At 42.6% G+C, this 21073-nt stretch overlaps 1 protein-coding gene across 1 annotated transcript in view; it reads right to left on the bottom strand.

Annotated features, from left to right (window-relative positions):
- Positions 1-557: 557 nt before the first annotated feature.
- The window catches only part of LOC122946300, a 95979-nt gene continuing 75463 nt past the window's right edge, over positions 558-21073 (bottom strand). The window contains exons 14-21 of the mRNA XM_044305818.1: positions 18324-18391; positions 17936-18032; positions 17028-17089; positions 16649-16871; positions 15347-15383; positions 11119-11300; positions 10654-10763; positions 558-899 (exon numbers count right to left, since the gene is read on the bottom strand). Of these exons, the coding sequence (XP_044161753.1) occupies positions 840-899; positions 10654-10763; positions 11119-11300; positions 15347-15383; positions 16649-16871; positions 17028-17089; positions 17936-18032; positions 18324-18391 (839 nt within the window). The 3' untranslated portion in view covers positions 558-839. The remainder of the gene's footprint in view (positions 900-10653; positions 10764-11118; positions 11301-15346; positions 15384-16648; positions 16872-17027; positions 17090-17935; positions 18033-18323; positions 18392-21073) is intronic.

Genomic DNA, 21073 nt, shown 5'->3' with positions numbered 1-21073 from the left:
TAGGTGTATTGCGGCCTGCAAATTGCGGTTCCGCAAAACACGGACACCGGCAATGTGCGTTTCGCAATTTGCGGACCGCACATCTCTGGGAATATGATAGAAAATGCCTTTTCTTGTCCGCAATTGCGGACAAGAATAGGACATGTTCTATTTTTTTCGGGAACGGAATTGCGTTCCAGCCCCATTAAAAATGAATAGGTCCGCCAAATCCGGAACGGATCCGGAAAAAATTGCATACGTGTGAATGGACCCTTTCCATGCTGGGGAGGAAGTAAGCCACGGACCAGAAGATGGACACTCAGAAGCCAGCGTGGAACAAGTATAATTCTTTCCCTAGCAGAGGAAGGATACGGACATCAGGAAAAAATTTTTATTCCTGGACAACCCCTTTAAGCCGGCCGTACACATGAGTCAGGTATTTTTAGCCACTTAGCCATTTTTGAAAACTCCACTATAAACACACAAGTACGCCATGTTTTTTTTCAATGGGGATAGACTTCACTGTCAATATGGATGGGTTTAGCGACTTTTAAGCCAACACAAGCAAAAAAAAAGGATCTTTGCCAATACAAAAGTTTTATTTCTTTACACTCATAAATTAGTACTAAATATGTATCTGTCCCTAAAACAGACTTTGTCCTGTATGTCTGCAAAATAGTCAGGTGTGCCCCGCTGGCATATTGCATTTATTGCCATGATCAACAATAACGCCTTATCACATTATTGCATGTAAACATGAAATGTAAACTGTTTAGTCAGCTGTGACGTCCACAAGGTATTCCAAGGAGTGTGTTATAACTTCAGGAAAACTTTATAGAATGCTTCCACTCAATGTTTTTTCAGGGATTTAAAATTCTGTCCTCATTAGTGATTATCTTTGTAAGATCCTCTAGAAGCCCCTGAAAATGGAGGAAAAAAACACAATGTAAAGTCAATGAACATGTATGAAACTTATAGCACAGCAAAACATAAAAGTATGTCCTGTGTCTTCATGTACTATGTCATACAGCTAGCATGCCCCAATAAGCAGTGCCTAAATGGAAATAGGGCAGCCAAGCAGGAGGTGATGTGTACTGGTAATAGTCTTTTATGTCCCACCCTAGCCTGTAATTATTGACTTCTGTATGTAAAGGTGTGGGAATGTAATCTGGGTTGCTGATGGGTATATAAGTATATATGTTAAAGGGCTGGTCCCACAAAAATATTCAACATTTTTTTAAACCTAGATCTGAGTACTTTGGTAATTGGATGTAAATATATACTTAGTATAGCCGCTGAGTTATTCAATAAAATGTATCTGTCTAGCGCCACCTGCTGTTTTTTGTATTACTAATCTCTTTGTCCACCTCGCAAAGGTGGTTGCACATGTTCCGTTCCATCATCAACTGCCACCAGCCATATCTTCTGTTAAAAGCTGTAACACTAAGGCTAGGTCTACACGACAACATTTGTCGCGCGACATTTTGTTGAACTAATGTCGCGCGACAATTTTTATAATGGCAGTCTATGGTGTCGTACTGCAACATGCGACATGCTGCGACTGCGACGCGACAGTCGCAGAAAATCCATTCAATGTCACAATAAATCTTGTGACATTAGTGCAACAAAATGTCGCGCGACAAATGTCGTCGTGTAGACCTAGCCTTAAAGGGCGAGAGCTGTAGCAAAAAAGTCACATCCCTTGAGTAAGGACATGCTCCGAAGAAAGGACACACCTCCCAAGCTGCCAGCTTGAAATACAATCTGGGAGATCTCTGGATCCAGGTACAGGGCTGGTTCTAGTTTTGTTAGAGGAGATTGTCATGTTTACATTAATCATAGGACAAACCCTACAGTAGACTTTTATATTGTAATGGTAGGGGAGAAGGAAGCCAGCCAACTTAGGGTTAAACGATTTCAGCCAGTTAATGTGGGGTGGGTTACTACTCCAGAGCACTGGTTGGTCACTACATCATTTTTGATGGTGTGGCCCAATTGGCTGGGCTCTGGTAATGATCTAGTGATTTCTAGATTTTTCCATCTGGGAGAGGAACTAAGCGGTGTGGCCCAGCGTTCCGAGGTGTACGTTGCAGGAGTGTGCTCAAAAAGAGGGCCTAACAGAAGTCACCGGTTTCATGGGAAGCTGTGGTTATCAGCGAGCAAGCAGTGAGAATTGTGGCTAGAAACAGAGCGATTACTGAAATACCACCACGTTGGATGGCATCCTAAACCTCCTGTACCAAGCTCTTGTACTGTTTTTAAGTGTTCCGTACCCTCTTCTTGTTACACTGCATCCAAGGCCTGCGGCCTGTGCTCTCTCTGCCTACACCGCCATATTCTGGACCAGCAACTAATTCCTCACATTACATGTATGAAGAAAGAAGTGCAGAGAACAAGATGCCTCCAACTGTCTGCCGCAACCCTGGTGACATCAGAAGTTTAAAAAAATAATAATAGGGGTTAATCAAAATATAAACTGAGAACAGAGGGGCGCTAAGTTGGTGGGGCCAGAAAAGAGTAAAGGAAAAAAGGAAAGAAGGCCAGATGATGGTAGGCAGCACAGGTGGTCAGAGTACGGTATAAAACCTGTACATCAGTAGGAGATAAAAAGGCGTTTTGACTGGAAACGGATGGGTACCTGAGCCCTGAAGGGCAGGGCTCACTGCCACCTCCAATCAGCCAAAAAAATTAGGACAACAGGTAGACGCCAAACCCATATAGGTGAGTAGTGGTACTATGAAGATCAGTAGTGCAAATAGGAAAAGTAATTGTAAATCAAGTATATATTAACATATAAGTTAGAGCCCAATAAAATATTAGGAAACACGTATCCAACACAAGTCTCAACCATACAATTCAGGTTGTATAGTATACATATAATATGTGTAAAAAGCACTCACTTTACTAGGGAGGTTGTCTGTCGGATAACCTCAAGACACCTTCAGACAGAGCCTCCCCGGCTGGGTGCGCTTCAGGAGTGGTATAAAAGAGGTCCAGCTTCTGGTCATAAATCCTTTATTTTCATAAAACACACGGCACTCAACGCATTTTGGGGGTTCAGAACAATAAGCCCCCTTCTTCAGGAGTGATGTAAAGATGTATATAAAATTATAAAATATAAAAGGCGCTTACATTGTCTCCTATATTTGTACTCATAAGCAGGGTTCTGATTTGGCATGTGTTAGTTTTCGCGGGGAATCGTCGCACCCGAAGTGACGTCATGCGTTCCACGGTGGAATGGAGAGCTCAATTCTGGTGTCGGTGAATTATCTTAATAAAATTGATGAACTACTGTAGGTATTATTAGATTATATATATATCTAATGGTGAGATGTATGAGAGGCTAGAATGGGCTGTAAATGGCACCATAAAGGTTTTTGGCTGAAGAGTCATGGGGGGTGAAAGACAAACCGGAGGCGATTCAAGCGCTCTAAGGTGGAACGCAATGAACACTTCCGGTATCGGAGATATGTAATAGAAAAAAAACAAAAACTGTGGGGAGTGGAGGAATCGGAAATGACCCTTTCCGATATCGCAGATTCCTTTGAGGGGATGGTAAAGTAGAGTGTAAATATTGCTCCATAAATGTTACAGAGGCCTAGGATTAAAGGACTCTAATCTTCCAGGCCAGATACTATATTAAAAAATGAAAGAGGGATACAAAAGGAAATTTTGACTATGAAAATTTTGGTAAACCAAGACTAAAAATACATATGTAACTAGAGTTCTGGATCAAATAAAATAAATAAGTGGCTATAAATACGTAGCTGAAATCCATAAAAAGAGTGATATTTGTATAGATCAAAAAGAGCATGACCGGGTACAAATAGGTAATATAATGATAAAAGAACATATGGATAGCAATAAATACGTAAAAATGGATATACATATGCTGAATAGTAGACTTCAAACATAAAATAAAATAAAATGCAAATAAAATAAAGGGGATAAAACTAAGGAGAGCCTTAGTATTGATAAACGGACATCTGAGCCTTTTTTGGGAATACGGATAGAACTGGATATATAAAGCAAAAATCTCAATAGTTAGTGTTCCAGGGATTCATTTTCACCGAATGGTGTGAGCGTGTTCAAACGGAAAATCCAAAACATTTCCTATCGGCACAATGTTTGGTGTGACTGGGGGACCCATTCAATGGGGGTAACTCTCAGGGAAGAGGGATCACCCTCTTCGGTTGAAGCGAAATGACGTGAGACGCTATGTGTCATCACTTTTCTGGAAATGTTCGAACGATGCTCATTCATTCTCTCACGCAACGTTTGAGAGGTGTGTCCTATATAGAGAGAATCACAGGGGCATTGTAATAGGCATATAACGTTCGAGGTGCCACAATCGATTTTTTGTTTGATTATAATAATTTCCTTATTTTGGGGGGGGGGGCGCTGATTGTTTTAGTGTTATGGGTAATCATGATGCAACATTTGCATTCCTTGGCCTGCCACAACAGCATCTTCTGTTCTGGCACCTAAAGGATCCCAATTCTTTTTTTAAGGCAATTGGGTTGTTAGTATTGAATTTTTATTTTGGGCAAGAAGGTGCTAAGATGTTTTTGATGGTCTTGGCTAGGCATAAAATAATCATCGGAGCTGGGGGAATGGTTTAGCCTAGTATTGGATCTTTTTGCAGTACCGGACAATATTTCTCTAACGTTTTTCTAATCAAGGTGTGTTTAGAATTAAATCTTGTTATAAAACTTAAATATCGTGTATTTTTTAATGGGTCGGGTGCCTGGTTTTATTTTTTAGGTAGTAGGCTCTCTTGCTTAGTAATTTTAAGAACTTTTTTTGTAGATTTCTGTAAAAAGCCTTTTGGATACCCTTTGTCTTTAAATCTGCTGTTCAAGGTTTTAAGGGTTTTTTTTTTAGGTCATTATCATTAGAGCAGTTTTTCCTAATTCTCTTCATTTGGCTAAATGGAATATTCTGTTTTTTTATTAGAATGAGAAAGTAATCCAAATCTCTCTTCAAATATACCCATGAATAGATTGGCATATGATGGGGCAAATTTAGTGCCCGTGGCTGTACCTTTGGTCTGGATAAAAAATGTACTGTTGAAGGTGAAGTAATTGTGTTTGAGGATAAAATCAATTGCTTTGATAAGAAATTCTTTTTGTGAATCAGGAGTTAAAGGGTCTCTTCTCAGGATTTCTGATACTGCTGGAATACCCAGATCATGTTCAATATTACTATATAGGGATGATACATCTAAAGTCACACATATACAATGCCTGTCCAAAAAAAAAAAAAAAAAAGGCGCCACCTGGATTTAACTAAGCAAATAGTTATGAGCCTCCTATTAGATAATTACTGCATGGGCGATTATCTTTCAGTTTAAAGTTATTTAACCCCAACTATTGCAGCGAGTTGCTTCTCATTTCTTAAACAACCATGTCGAAAGACACAACTTGTGGTCGTGGAAAAGATGTTAGTCTGTTTGAGAAGGGTCAAATCATTGGCATGCATCAAGCAGAGAAAACATCTAAGGAGATTGCAGAAACTACTAAAATTGGGTTAAGAACTGTCCAACACATTATTAAAAACTAGAAGGATAGTGGGGACCCATCGTATTCGAGAAAGAAGTGTGGCGGGAAAAAAATCCTGAATGATCGGCGATCACGATGGTGAAATCAGATTGAAGAAAAACAACAGTAGAACTCAGGGCTATGTTTAATAGTGAAAGTAAGAGTATTTCCACACGCACAATGTGAAGGGAACTCAAGGGATTGGGACTGAACAGCTGTATAGCCATAAGAAAACCACTAATCAGTGAGGCAAACCAGAAAAAAGGCTTCAATTTGCTAGGGAGCATAAAGATAGGACTCTGGAGCAATGGAAGAAGGTCATGTGGTCTGATGAGTCCAGATTTACCCTGTTCCAGAGTGATGGGCGCATCAGGGTAAGAAGAGAGGCAGATGAAGTGATGTACCCATCATGCCTAGTGCCTACTGTACAAGCCTGTGGGGGCAGTGCTATGATCTGGGGTTGCTGCAGTTGGTCAGGTCTAGGTTCAGCAACAGTATGTGATCCAAGAATGAGGTCAGCTGACTACCTGAACATACTGAATGACCAGGTTATTCCATCAATAGATTTTTTTCTTCCCTGATGGCACGGGCATATTCCAAGATGACAATGCCAGGATTCATTGGGCTCAAATTGTGAAAGAGTGGTTCAGGGAGCACGAGACATCATTTTCACACATGGATTGGCCACCACAGAATCTTTGGTATGTGCTGGAGAAGGCTTTGCGTAGCGGTCAGACTCTACCATCTTCAATGCAAGATCTTGGCAAAAAATTAATGCAACACTGGATGGAAATAAATCTTGTGACATTGCAGAAGCTTATCGTTTGCCACAGTGAATGCGTTCTATAATCAAAGCTAAAGGCGGTCCAACTAAATATTAGAGTGTGTGACCTTTTTTGGGGGGGCAACTTTTTTTTGGGACAGGCAGTGTAGAATTCTCTTCCCATTTGAATGATTCTAAATAGTTGGATGGGGTGAGAAGTATCCCTGAGATAAGAAGGAAGTTTTGACGTATGCTGAAAGATTGGATATTAAACAGTTAATACCAGAAATCATAGGTCTCCCAGGTGGTTGGGTCAGGGATTTGTGAATCTTGGGCAGGAAGTAAAAGCGTGAAATGGATGGATGTAACACTTTCAGGAATTCTCTTTCTTTTTTTTATCTAAAATGCCTCTCTCAAAACCCGCCTCTACCAGTTTAAAGAGGAGTTTTTTTTGCTGCAGTCATTTATACCACTCCTGAAGCGAATCCGGCCGGGGAGGCTCTGTCTGAAAGTGTCTTAAGCAGGGGAGTCGTTAGGTCAAAACATTCGGGGCTTGAGCCCCGGATGTTTTGTCCAATGCCCCGAATGTTATGCTGGCTGCCTGGCCCCACCCCCTTGTACTTGTTCCGCTACTTGTGTGCTGCGCGGGCATGAATTCAGTCACTTCGGTGCGCAATCCCATCCTGCAGCGCGTGATCCTGCAAGACCCGCCGCTGTAGGTCACTGGTCTTGCGGTATCACATGCCGCAGGACCAGTGTCGGACTGGGGTACCTAGGGCCCACCAGTAAAATTTATCTTGGGGGCCCACCTTACAGATACATTCAAATATAATAAATAATCTAACAATTTTTTTATATGAACATAGGCTGGTTGAGGTGCTGTACATTGAATATATGTATGTAGTGTACTAAATCTAATGTGTTATGTGCCACTTGTGCAGGGGGTGGGAGACTAGGGGCCCACCTTGCTCAGGGGCCCACCGGGGGATTCCCCTGTACCCCTGTGGGCCAGTCCGAGCCTGTGTAGGACGGGATTGCGCACCGAATTGACTGAAGTTGAACTCATGCCCATGCAGCCAGCGGAACAAGTACAAGGGGGTGGGGGGATTATCTGTGGGGTTGGCCAGACGGCTCTAGTCCCTTTACAGTAGATATTAACCCCTTTCAGCAGTCCCCCATTCACTGAAGGGAGGACTGCTGAAAGAGGTTAATAACTACTGTGAAGGGGGGACTGCTGAAAGGGGTTAATAACTACTGTGAAGGCCCCCTCCCCCCGGCGATGTGGGCATGGCTTCATTGGGTGGGGGCGTGATACAGTGGGCTTTTGCCCCGGATGTTTTAAGACCCTAGCAACGCCCCTGGTCTTGAGGTTATACAACAGACAACCTGCCCAGTAAAGTGAGTGCTTTTTACACATATTATATGTATACTATACCACCTAAATTGTATGGTTGAGCCTTGCATTGGATACCACACGTATTTCCTAATATTTTATTGGGCTCTTACTAATATGTGTAATTACCACCTTTTTGTAGCCCCTACTATCTCTTGTGGTAGATCCTGTGTCATCATATATTTTTATTGCTATATCCTGCATAATGCGTATGTATATTTCTTTACAAATGACTGTTTCTATGTAATGTGCCTGGTCTACCAGCAGATGGTGGCAGAGTTAGTTTTCCTGGAGTGGGACCTTCTAGTCCTTCCCAGCCCTCTATAGAGAGGGAGGAGTTTAATGTTAGAGAAGGAGAGAGTAGCTTACCCCCTTGTAAGGGGAAGCAGCAGGCTCTCATCCCTCCTGGACGAGCCTGCAGAAGGCAGTCTAGCCTACCCCATCTTGGGGAGAGGTTGTTAGTAGCTTACCCCCTGTAAGGGGAAGGCTGTGTTCCAGCCAGCAGAGCACTGCTCTGCTAGGCCAAAGAAAAAGAAGTAAAGAGCTTCAGAGCCAGGAGGAGAGATTCCCTGGATAAAGATCAAGATAGAGAAAGATACAGATAGAGAAAGACCAAGATAAAGAGTCAGACTACAGAAAACTAAGTTGCAGTTTACAGCAGGAGAGGAAAAGTTCCTATTTAATCCAGCTAACATAGCGGGGCTGAGGGAGTAAAGATGTAGCAGAGCTGAGAGTGTTTGCCTGCCAAATGTTAAACCAAAGGCTGGATGCAAGTTTATTCAAGTAAAGCTGTTTTCAACTTTAATGCAAGTCTTGACTCTATTCATTATACTCAATCTTCAACTGTTCACCCTATTTGCACTGCTTTGGATGACTACGCCAGGGGTTTCAGGATCTTCAGGTAGGAGCACTGTGACAAGTGCTAAATCTGCACATAAGGGACACTATGGGCAACCCTTATACCACTCAGGCATTCCTGCACTGGGTTCCACCATCGCCTTTTACATAGGGGGACTTAGTCCCCCATTGCTGAAATGCAACTGGCGTCACGACAAAGACTCTAAGAACTCACATAACACCTGTGGAAGAGACCCCTAGCCTCGGTCTAGTTCGTTGCATATGTACACATTATGGTGGCCACTCGACGGCTTAGGGAGGGTGGGCAGGGACTGGTGGCCCTTCCCCCCTGTTTTCCTACCCCCTTTATGTATTTTTCCTCTGATGCCCGTTCCGGTTTGGCATGCAAGGGTTAATATAGGGATCCGGTTGGGAGTGTGGGCGGTCAGCAAGGAGGGCATATATGCCACTGTCTCGCCTTCCCTCTTCCTCTTTGAGCGGAAGCGCTTTGTCCCTCCCTCCCCTGTGAGTTGATAGTGTGGTGCTTCGTTCAGATGGTGTGCTCAGAAGTCATTCAGGGGAACGGTTATATAGGCAAAGTGCCTCTTTGGAGTTTTTAAAGTCACAGCTGGCGGCTAGTTATTGCATCGTAAAGGTGTTGGAGGAAAAATAGGCGGATCCGCCCGATGGGATACCAGCGGCTGGCGGAGAGCACGGTTCAAGGTTATGGTTTTGCCGTTTGAATAAAGCTGTGGCCGATTACCACCCAACAAAATAAAAGGTTAAAAGTTGAACGGTGTCAGTGTCGTTATTGAAGGGGTTAGTTGGGGTTGGTATGTGGGGCTAGAGGAAGGTTTGGAGTTCCCCTTCCCATTCCTTATAGTGCCAACAGTCTAGGCTGGTTTGTTTTTACTTAAGAAATCTCCACTAACTTGGACCTATTTACTTATATCTATGTTTATACGTTGTTTCATTAATCTTGTATCCATCTAAACCTATATACTTGATTTACAATTAGATTGAGACATTAGGGTTTTCTTTGTTAGCCCCTTGACCTATCCACTCTCTCATATCTTACTTTTCCTATTTGCACTACTTATTTTCATAGTACCACTACTCGCCTATATGGGTTTGGCGCCTACCTGTTGGTCTAATTTTTTGGGCTGATTGGAGGTGGCACTGAGCCCTGTCCTTCTGGGCTCGGGTGCCCATACGTTTCCAGCCAAAACACCTTTTTATCTCCTACTGACATCAGAAGTTTCACAGCCAAAGAATAGTAATAAGTCAGAAAACTACCTAGACTTCAAGCGATAATGTCAGATCTACATGCATACATGCCATGTTCTGTCAAAGCACAATTTAGTATTATAGACACATATGCGACCAAAGCCATGAGTTTAAATTTCTTCATTGAGTATTTACTGACCTGGAAACAAGATTTCCCTAGCCTTGCAAAATACTGTCGAAAGAACGAACCATTTGGCTAAGACATCTCACTTACGTATCAGGAACACTCTTTTCAGATTGTTTAGCCTTAAGGCCAGTTAATACTGCCAGATATTTGGGCAGATTATCACCAACAAGCGTTTGTACATTTAAAGGTGCCACCGATTACCCACTGAACAAGCAAAACGCTTGTTTATCGGGCAATAGGATTGTTCATGCAGTCACCTAAATTATCATTTGTCGGCAGCAGATCATGGTGTCTAAACAGCCTCTGCTGCTGGAAAACATGATTCTGTATGGGGGCAAGCAATGGCATTATCAATCACTCCTCACCATACTTGCTTCGTGTAAATGCAGTGGTTACCTCCACTGACGAGCAGGTGATTGTCAGGGAGGAATACTACCTTTCTATTCATTGTTTGCTCCTTGGAGCAGTGTAAAGGAGCCATAAGAAGTGACAGGTCCTTTTTTGATGAACCCTATTCACAGTTAAACATGTCATAGTTGTTTATGTGAACAGAGCTACTGAATTAAATGCTTTTATCTGATATTTAAGTATATAACATGGTCTGTGGTAGAGTTTTAGATATATTCCATATAATGAGCCAATTTGAGAGCAAAGTTTATAAAAAGTTGTGAGCCAGGGCTGTAAATGAACCATGCACATTACATCTGTTTCTAGTGCTGTTACTCACATATATAGTCTCTTTGTTTGCCAATGGGTCTTTCAGAGCCTGGTGGGATGTCTTCAAATTCTTCATAATCTCCTTCTTGACAAAGAACTTGACAAAAGGATTCAGCAGTCCTGCAAGAGGTCAATTATTAGGATCAGCAAAGATTCATTATAAAGCTCCTCATCACCAAATTAAAGAAAAGTAATTATTAGTCCTTGACTTATCCTCTACTGTCAAGGTATGATATTATTAGTTATTATTAGTCTCTTTTTGGGAAACTGGCAGAGAACCAAAATGCCCAACATGCCTTCCCGTGTTGCTGCATAACTAAGCAGAAAGGACACTCAAGAGCTTGACAAAACCATTTAGATCAATCTTTCCATGAATTCATATAACGAAGAATTTCTCTTGACTGAAGGTGAAAATGTAAGTATGTTAATTGGGGGGGGTTGTTAATCTTTAACCCATATTCCTGATGCAACGTACCTTGGACTTTATTTTTTAGGAGATCTAGTGCCTTAGACTGTAGAGCATCTGGTGTCAGCTCTAGTGGGCGTATTTCAGAAGTTAGAAGTTCAGCAACTTGATCCAAGTACCAGATAATCTGTTCCTCTGCATATATGTTTGGTATGCTGCTTAGTATAGATTTACTCAGATTCTTCAGAAAGCTTCAAAAGATAAGAAATGTAATTTATGGAGTGGTAAATATTAGTGATGAGCAGCATAGGCAATATAAATTTTCACGATATTTTGCAAATTTTTGGTCTAATATGCGCCATAAATTTGCAAATTCTAGAATTCATGATCTCCAGTCATTATTTTCTTGATTGCGAAAATCTGCAATGTAAAATGCGTGTATTGCGCGTGCAATGCAGGCGTGGGTCACTTTTGCTACATTTTTCAAGTTGCTAGAAGTTTCCTGAGACTGGAGAAAATGGTTGGCAGCAACTTGTGTGACTGTGAGGAAGAACTCCTGATCACTGTAAGTAATTTTACATTACGACACAGTTTTTTATTTCATTTCGCCTGCATGGCAGAACAATAGCTTTATATGCAGTGCTCCAATATATTCGCTATCACAGTACAGTAATTCCTATCACACTACCTAACACCCTGCACTGGTACCTATCAGCTACACTATATCAGGATATAACCTGCACTGACTATCTCCCACTAACTATCTGTATTATATATATGAGCTAACTATCTAATGTAATTGGATAAGGAATAGGATCCAGATGAAAGCACAGAGCATAGCATTGACACTGCTCTCTCTCTCTCTCTCTCAGAACTGCAGAAAAACTGCAGAAAATGGCGGCTGGGGAGTTTCTTATATAGTAAGGGGTAGGCAACTTTGCTATTGGCTGCTAGGGATGTTGCTAAGCTCTGACAAAGATATTGCAGCCTTGTCATTGGGCCACAAGCAAGAAGCAGTGAGGGAACTGATGAAAAAAATAATCTAGAATATTCGTGATTACGAAGATATAGCACAATATTCTGGATGTTCGTGAATTCTCGAAGTGCCGATATTCACGATAAAAATTCGCGATTAAAATATTCACAATCAACACTAGTAAAAATGTAGTTAGGAACTGAGTTAACTATACAGGTCCTTCTAAAAAAATTAGCATATTGTGATAAAGTTCATTATTTTCTGTAATGTACTGATAAACATTAGACTTTCATATATTTTAGATTCATTACACACCAACTGAAGTAGTTCAAGCCTTTTATTGTTTTAATATTGATGATTTTGGCATACAACTCATGAAAACCCAAAATTCCTATCTAAAAAAATTAGAATATCATGAAAAGGTTCTCTAAACGAGCTATTAACCTAATCATCTGAATCAACTAATTAACTCTAAACACCTGCAAAATATTCCTGAGGCTTTTAAAAACTCCCAGCCTGGTTCATTACTCAAAACCGCAATCATGGGTAAGACTGCCGACCTGACTGCTGTCCAGAAGGCCATCATTGACACCCTCAAGCAAGAGGGTAAGACAAAGAAAGGAATTTCTGAACGAATAGGCTGTTCCCAGAGTGCTGTATCAAGGCACCTCAGTGGGAAGTCTGTGGGAAGGAAAAAGTGTGACAGAAAACGCTGCACAACGAGAAGAGGTGACCGGACCCTGAGGAAGATTGTGGAGAAGGACCGATTCCAGACCTTGGGGGACCTGCGAAAGCAGTGGACTGAGTCTGGAGTAGAAACATCCAGAGCCACCGTGTACAGGCGTGTGCAGGAAATGGGCTACAGGTGCCGCATTCCCCAGGTCAAGCCACTTTTGAACCAGAAACAGCGGCAGAAGCGCCTGACCTGGGCTACAGAGAAGCAGCACTGGACTGTTGCATGTCATTCGGAAATCAAGGTGCCAGAGTCTGGAGGAAGACTGGGGAGAGGGAAATGCCAAAATGCCTGAAGTCCAGTGTCAAGTACCCACAGTCAGTGATGGTTTGGGTGCCATGTCAGCTGCTGGTGTTGGTCCACTGTGTTTTATCAAGGGCAGGGTCAATGCAGCTAGCTATCAGGAGATTTTGGAGCACTTCATGCTTCCATCTGATGAAAAGCTTTATGGAGATGAAGATTTCATTTTTCAGCACGACCTGGCACCTGCTCACAGTGCCAAAACCACTGGTAAATGGTTTACTGACCATGGTATTACTGTGCTCAATTGGCCTGCCAACTCTCCTGACCTGAACCCCATAGAGAATCTGTGGGATATTGGGAAGAGAAAGTTGAGAGACGCAAGACCCAACACTCTGGATGAGCTTAAGGCTGCTATCGAAGCATCCTGGGCCTCCATAACACCTCAGCAGTGCCACAGGCTGATTGCCTCCATGCCACGCCGCATTGAAGCAGTGATTTCTGCAAAAGGATTCCTGACCAAGTATTGAGTGCATAACTGAACATAATTATTTGAAGGTTGACTTTTTTGTATTAAAAACACTTTTCTTTTATTGGTCGGATGAAATATGCAAATTTTTTGAGATAGGAAATTTGGGTTTTCATGAGCTATATGCCAAAATCATCAATATTAAAACAATAAAAGGCTTGAACTACTTCAGTTGGTGTGTAATGAATCTAAAATATATGAAAGTCTAATGTTTATCAGTACATTACAGAAAATAATGAACTTTATCACAATATGCTAATTTTTTGAGAAGGACCTGTAGATATATGCAGATTACTGGACAGGAATTACAGTTTAAGGAGACTGTCACCTTCGACCACACCTATAAACTACAGTAAAGAGTTAGTAGTAAAAAGGATGCAGAGTTCCAATCGTGCACCTGCAAACTGCCCATGCAACTCACAGGAGAACACATGAGTATACACATCATGCAGAGGGCTCCAGGACTCCTCTCTCTGCATCTCTCAGCTATCTGGAGTTTGAATGGGGAAGCACTGAGCATGCTCGACCACTGCTCCATTCAAACAGGGGACCCTAGACTGATCTAATCAACACCAAGCTAACAGTTATCCTCTAGTGTACAAGGGATAACTCTTTATTACTGGAATACCCCTTTGAAGGGAGTCTGTAACCTCCAGAATTGTTTCAATGTAAGCATAACACGATGTAGGGTAGATGCCCTGAAATCACTGAGCGCAATGGTAATCTACTAGGTAATGCTATCAATTCATATCACAGAGGATAATTAACTAAAACTTAACTTTTAATAAATACACACATAAAAAGCCTCCATAAAGAGACGCGATAAATCCCAGAGTGCAAAACTGTAATTAAATTGCTATGTGTGTATATATATATATATATATATATATATATATATATACACACACACACACACACACACACACACATACATAAGGCACCTATGAATTAGGTGTCAATGACCAAGGATGAAAAATGGCTGAGACCATGGGAAAAAAATGTGTCTAAAGGAAATGGTCCCTAGGCTTTCCTTTATTCTGTCTCAGTCGAGAGATGTTCCTAAATGGTAAGTACACTCTGTCCCCGTACCTAATCCTATTGTGTCCTTTAATACCCTATTTTGTATATAAAGATAACGTAGTCCCAGGTCCCATCGCATTCATCAGGGGACTAAGTACATATAGGATACTCACAGAAAGAGAGTTGATATGGAGAACCCCATTGGACCAACCATGTGTCCAATAACAGGGATGAGAGGACTCCACAAAGCGAGATGACTGCTCCTTATGTAGCCTTTTTATGTGTGTATTTATTAAAAGTTAAGTTTTAGGTAATTGTCCTATGTGATATGCCCTGAAATATAACCATATATTTCTTGTAAAAACCTGGTCCTCTAATCCTGAGAAATGCTTCTTTTTATTGTTATACCAATAAGGTCTTGGGTGTACTGTGGAAGCACCGCCATAATGCCCCCCAGTTCCGCCTCTTATTTCACCAACAGTCCCTTAGGTTTTAGAGCCGTTAGCAATGACGCAGGGGAAGCACGGGGGACTGAAAATATTTGCATAAAAAAGGAAAAATATTTCTGACGACTAAAGGACTGGATTTTCTGAACACCTACCCTACATGGAGGTATGCATACTTTGAAACGGATTTAGGAGGTGTCCGACTCACAGCATAGATCGGATTGATCTGTATTTCACAGTTGACAGTACTGTGTATTTGGAAAGGAAGATGCTGATGGTCCTTCTTGTATTTTTTCCACTGAAAAGTGTGTAGATGCACTGATGGTCCCATAGACAATGAAGAATTTGCTTACCCCATCCTGTGCAGGAAACAAACTCTTGAACTTCCACCTGAAATATGTAATAATTATGTATCAGGGTTATTAATAATGGCATACTCTATGAAATTCCACCAGCAACACAAGTATAAATTGTAGAAATGTTAACAGTGTGACCAGTTAGATTCCCGGACATATATGGCATCTTAGTCAGATGCCATATTTGCACAGCCTCTGTGGCACTTTTTCCAACATATGTCTGGAAAGATGGATGGAGCCCCAGATTTGTGATGAGATTCATTTATGAACATTTTTTGCCCTTTTACTACTTGGACAGACTTGTCAGCATTTTTAGCATATACCAGATCATCAGCAGGGTGTCATATCTGGTGCATGCACCACAGAGGAGACGTACTGCTCACATGGTGCACCAGTGTTAGCAAGTATCTGCTTCTCATGAGCAGATTAAAGGCCCCTTTATACTGGCCAAAACAGCAGGCAATTATCAAGAATAAACAGTTTGTTTCAGATAACTACCCGTTTGTTACATGTGGTGAAAGCTGCATTTACATGTAGCAATAAGCTATGATACATGGCGACAAGATAGGCAATCAATATCAAAATCCCGAAAACCCTTTTAAGGGAACCTGTCATCAACTTTATGCTGTCCATACTAACGGCAGAATAAAGTAGGGACGGGTGAGTTGATTTCAGCGGTCTGTCATTTATAAGTTAAAAGTAAGTGGTTGCCGAGAACCAAACATCACAATCATTAGAGACGGCCTGGAAAAGAGTCATGGCCCCTGAGAAGAGTCATGGTTATCCATGAATTCCTGCTCTCCTGCCCACCTGCTGATGACTGACCGGCTTCTACCTAGTTTCCTCCCTTTCTCTCTAGGGGAGAACTGCCAATCATCAGCAGATGGTTGAGAGCAGGAGATTATGAATAACCAGGACTCTTCTCAGGTAGATTTGACTCTTTTGCAATGATTATGATGCTGGTTCTCGGCAACCATTTACTTTTAGCTCATAAGTGACACACCTCTGAAATCAGCATTTCTGTCACTATGTTATGCTGCCCTCAGTGAGGTCAGGATAAAGTTAATGACAGGTTCCCTTTAAGGAAGGACCATCAATAAGAAAGTCCTGAGAAAAAAAACTTGAAATATGTGTGTCCCTTGATGTTTTAGGCATATGCCATGAGGCACATTCTAAGCCGAGTGCGCTCTGTATAAAGGGTGCATTATATTATTTCTGTTGGAAAACCTTTGCATGCTGAAATTTGCCTCTGCATGTCCTGTATGTAAAATATGTAAGGACAATTTCAATGCCATGTACCTGCCAAAACCTCATCAATTAATTGATACAGGACTTCAAGCAGAGTCTCCTGCAGTTTCTGCTTCTGTTGTTCTGTGGTCTGTGCAATGTTCTGGCCAGTCAAATCTAGGCCTTTCTGAGCCGTCTTTTGTGAAATCAAGCTGTCAGAATCCATCATTTTGGGTGGTTGCTGTCCAACGTTGGGAAATTCTGTTCTCATATCTGTATTTCCACTTGGTAAATGCTGTTAAAGAATTACGAAAACTGATTATGGAACCATTTGGCAAATATGTGCCGGATCTACAAAAAATCTGCCGATTCCCCCGATTAGAAAAGAGGATGGCCCTGCTTGACAGCACCCCTACAAATGGGGCAAAATTGACCATACATCCTAACCTACCTCATCTCTTGCTACACTGGTGCTCGGCAGGTCCTCTGGCTCATTAGGAGAACCTTTTTTATCTGTAAAAAAATATAAGAAGTTAATACAGTGAAAGAGACATAGTGAAAGGTCACGGGCAGTTTTTCAAAGGTTTTCATTTTCAAACAAGCACCTGGATCTGAATATTTTTGTAATTGCATGTAATAAAAAATTTAGCATAACCACTGAGTTATTCACTGAAATCTATCTGTATCGCGCCACCTACTATTTGCTCTTGTTCTAATTTCTCTGTCCTGCTCACTGAAATGGAAGCACATGCTCAGTTCTATCCTTCAACTACCACCAGCTGCAGTAGAAAGGACCCCCCCCCCCCCCTAAGATGCCAGCTTGAAATAAATCTAGCGGTGCAATTAGGGCAATGCATGGGGAGGTTTCTGGATCTATGTGAGGTGCAGGGCTGGTTCTACATGTGTTAGAAAGAGACTGTCATGTACTATATGATATCAGATTTTCATTTTTTACATTAATCATGGGATAACCCCTTTAATATGGTTCTCCAGCAGTACTATACTGACAATTGCTATAATATCTGTGTTCTGTACATTACAGGCCACTTTAGGCAGGAACCAAGCAGTGGTGCTATTCCCCATCTGCCTGACCTCAGGAGAACACAAGTGGTGCCCAAACAGCTCTAAAGGTCCTTTACAGACCAATAATTGTATTATACACAGAGTTTTTCTACAGATTTTTATGCAGAATAGGCAACCAAAATATGCATAGAAAATCCACTGTGCGCAAATACCCCAACAGCAATTATCTCTTTTAAAAAATGCTTCTCTATAGTTCATGCTTTTTGACTGGAGAAGATCTTTAGATTTCTTGCTCATACAGGGACACAATAAGCCACCAAGCAAGAAAATACTTACATTTTTTCCTTCGCCGTAGTGCACGAATGCCATCTGGTTGATGACATTCCTTAGACTCACTTTCCTTGTCATAAGAGTCTCCGGTGAATTCATTAGACTGTTGAATAAAGACACAGAAGCTTTTTATTTTAGTTCAGCGGGATAGAGAACCTGTCAGCTCCTGTATGTGGTCCTCGCTGAGGGCAGCATAGTGTAGTCCTGGACCCGCTGATTTCAGTGGTCTGCCACTCATGTGATGGCAGTCAGTACTTTTGGAGAGAAATGAGTCCGATGCTGCTTGCTGTGCCTTCCCCTCCCCGCCTCTGAACAATGCGTCATAGGTTTATTTCCTATGCACAATGAAATGAAACTGGCTATTATTTTAACTTTAAAAAAAGATAAAATTCACCTTATTTCTATTAGCACTAACAATGGAGGCGTCCTGGAGGTCATTGGATGAAGAGTTTTTATCTGCAACTGTAGAAAAGTAGGACATTAGTTGGGTTATTACAATTCTTTTGTAACATCTATATTTTTATCTGCAATAGTTTTCTTAACAACCATTGAGACTACAGGTAAAAGCTGTTGATGTAGCTACTGCCTGGATTTGAGGACTTCACTCTAGCCTCAAGGTATCATCTTTGTGGTTCCTTATGAGGTGGATCCAGATGCCTGCTCTGACCGGCCATTTATGTAGCCTGATTGCACATACAGTTCCCAAGCAGAAGTCATTACCTACAGGGGAAGCAGAATAAGGAATTGCACACTACCAGGGGCATTGCTAGGGTCTCAAAAGATCCGGGGCCCAAGCCCCAATTAATATGGCCAGTTCTCTAAGTCCCCCCCACACACCGCATTTTGCTGTACTTGCTATACAGCAGCACATACTTCTCACATCCAGGGCCTCCCAGGTGACGTCTCCTCTGATGTAGATCTTCTCTGTCATCATCTTCTCCATTTTGTCCGGTCAACTTCTTTCAGCCGTGCCTCATCTCTGCAGAGATGTCTTAGCTTCCTCACATTTCTATCATCTTCCACCAACCTGGAGTCCCCACAGTGCTATCCCCAATACCCCCAAATACTATCCTGAAGGAAAATGAGAGCTCCCTAGTGTAATAGTGCTCCTCATAGTCCCACCAATAGTATTTCCCTTCTAGAATGCCCTCATTAGTAATACTGCCCCCTACAGTGTCCCTAACAGTGATAATGCTCCCCAACAGTGCCCCCATTAGTAATACCGCCCCCTACAGTGCCTACAACCATGATAATGCTCCCCAACAGTGCCTCTATTAGTAGAAGAGCCCTCTAGTATTAATAATACCCTTACAGAGCCCCCAGTAGAAATAAGGCCTCCTATTGTTCCCCCAGTGGTAATAAAGCTCTCTATAGACCCCTCAGTAGTAATAAGGCCCCCATAGTGCTCTTAGTAGAAATAAGGCGGATCTGTATGTCCCCCTATAGAGCCCCCAGTAGTAATAAGAACACTTATAATGTCCCCTGGATTTGCAATGACCCCTGTAGTTAGATTCCTCCCTCCACCATACAGTCCCATGTAAATAACATCACACCATCTCTTCTGCCCCCTCCAAAATACAGTCCTATGTAAATAACATCACTCCCCTCCCTTCAGCCCCTCCAACATACAGTACCATGTATATAACACTATTTCCCTCCCTCCACCATAGAGTCCCATGTAAATAACATCACACCATCTCTCCAACCCCCTCAAAACTACAGTCCCATGTAAATAACATCACCTCCTCCCCAGCCGCCTCCAACATGCAATCTAGGGCTGCTGTAAACGATTATTTTAGAAATCGAGTATTCTATTGATTATTTTTTACGATTAATTGCGTAATCTAATAAGAAAAAATGAATTGTTTTCCTTTATAAAAAGTCATCAGACCCCCTCCCATCAGTCCCCAACACCCTTCGTTCCCCCCTGTGCGATCAGCCCAAGTGCATCAGTTCCCCCCAGTGCCATGAGCTTCGTTCCCCCAGTGCCACCAGCTGCCACCCCAGTGCCATTAGCTGCCACCCTAGTGCCACCAGCTGCCCCTTCAGTACTACCAGCTGCCACCCCAGTGCCAGCTGCCACCCCAGTGCCATCAGCTGCCATATCAGCGCCATCAGCTGCCCCCCCCAGTGCCATCTGCTTGCCCCCCCAGTGCCACCAGCTTGCCCCCTAGTGTCAACTGCCACCTGCTTGCTCCCAGGTGCCACCAACTTGCCCCCCCAGTGCCACCAACTGCCCCCCAGTGCCACCAGCTTGCGCCCGCAACTGCCCTACAGTTCCACCAACTTCCCCCCAGTGCCACCAGCTTGCGCCACCAACTGCCCCCCAGTGCCACCATCTCCCCCTCCTAGCCATGTCCCCAGCGACAGTGCTTACCTTTCCTGTAGGGGCACCGCTCCACAGCTCCTCCATCTTCTTCTTTGCGCGCTGCACTGACGTCCTGATGTCACACAGCGTCGGGTCATAGTGCACGCAAGCGCGCACTATGACCTGACGATGTGTCAGGAAGAAAGTGCAGCACGGTGCGGGCCGGCGGGTGACTACGGAGTAATAAGTAATAGCAAGCGCTTCACTCACGCTTCGTGGCCACATGAATCCTCGATGCAAAAAATTTGCATTGAGAATTTTTTTGTGTCGAATTACTTGATTAAATCGAGTAATCGTTTCAGCCCTAATGCAATCTCATGTAAACATCATCCCCTCAACATTCAGTCCCATGTAAATAATATAATTCCCCAAACCAGCCACCTTCAACATACAGTCCCATGTAAATAACATTACTCCCTCCCACAGCCCCCTCCAACATACAGTCCCATGCAGGCCCGTCTTTAACAAGGGGCAAAAGGGGCAGCTGCCCTGGGCCCAGTTGCTCCTAGGGGGGCCGAAGGCAGCTGCCTCTTGAGCCCTGCTAGCCACCTCCCGTATATTGTGTAGTGCTATACTGCTGTACTGTATACTGTGGGAGGCTGTATACTGTGGGTGCTGTATATAGTGGAGTGCTATACTGCTGTACTGTATACTGTGGGGGGGCTGTATACTGTATACTGTGGGTGCTGTATATTGTGGAATGCTATACTGCTGTACTGTATACTGTGGGGGGCTGTATACTGTGGGTGCTGTATATTGTGGAGTGCTTTACTGCT

This window comes from Bufo gargarizans, chromosome 9, assembly GCF_014858855.1.
Source record: "Bufo gargarizans isolate SCDJY-AF-19 chromosome 9, ASM1485885v1, whole genome shotgun sequence".
NCBI classification, from domain to species: domain Eukaryota; kingdom Metazoa; phylum Chordata; class Amphibia; order Anura; family Bufonidae; genus Bufo; species Bufo gargarizans.
Note: the sequence above shows the minus strand (reverse complement) of the source record. Positions and strands in the feature narration are given on the sequence as shown.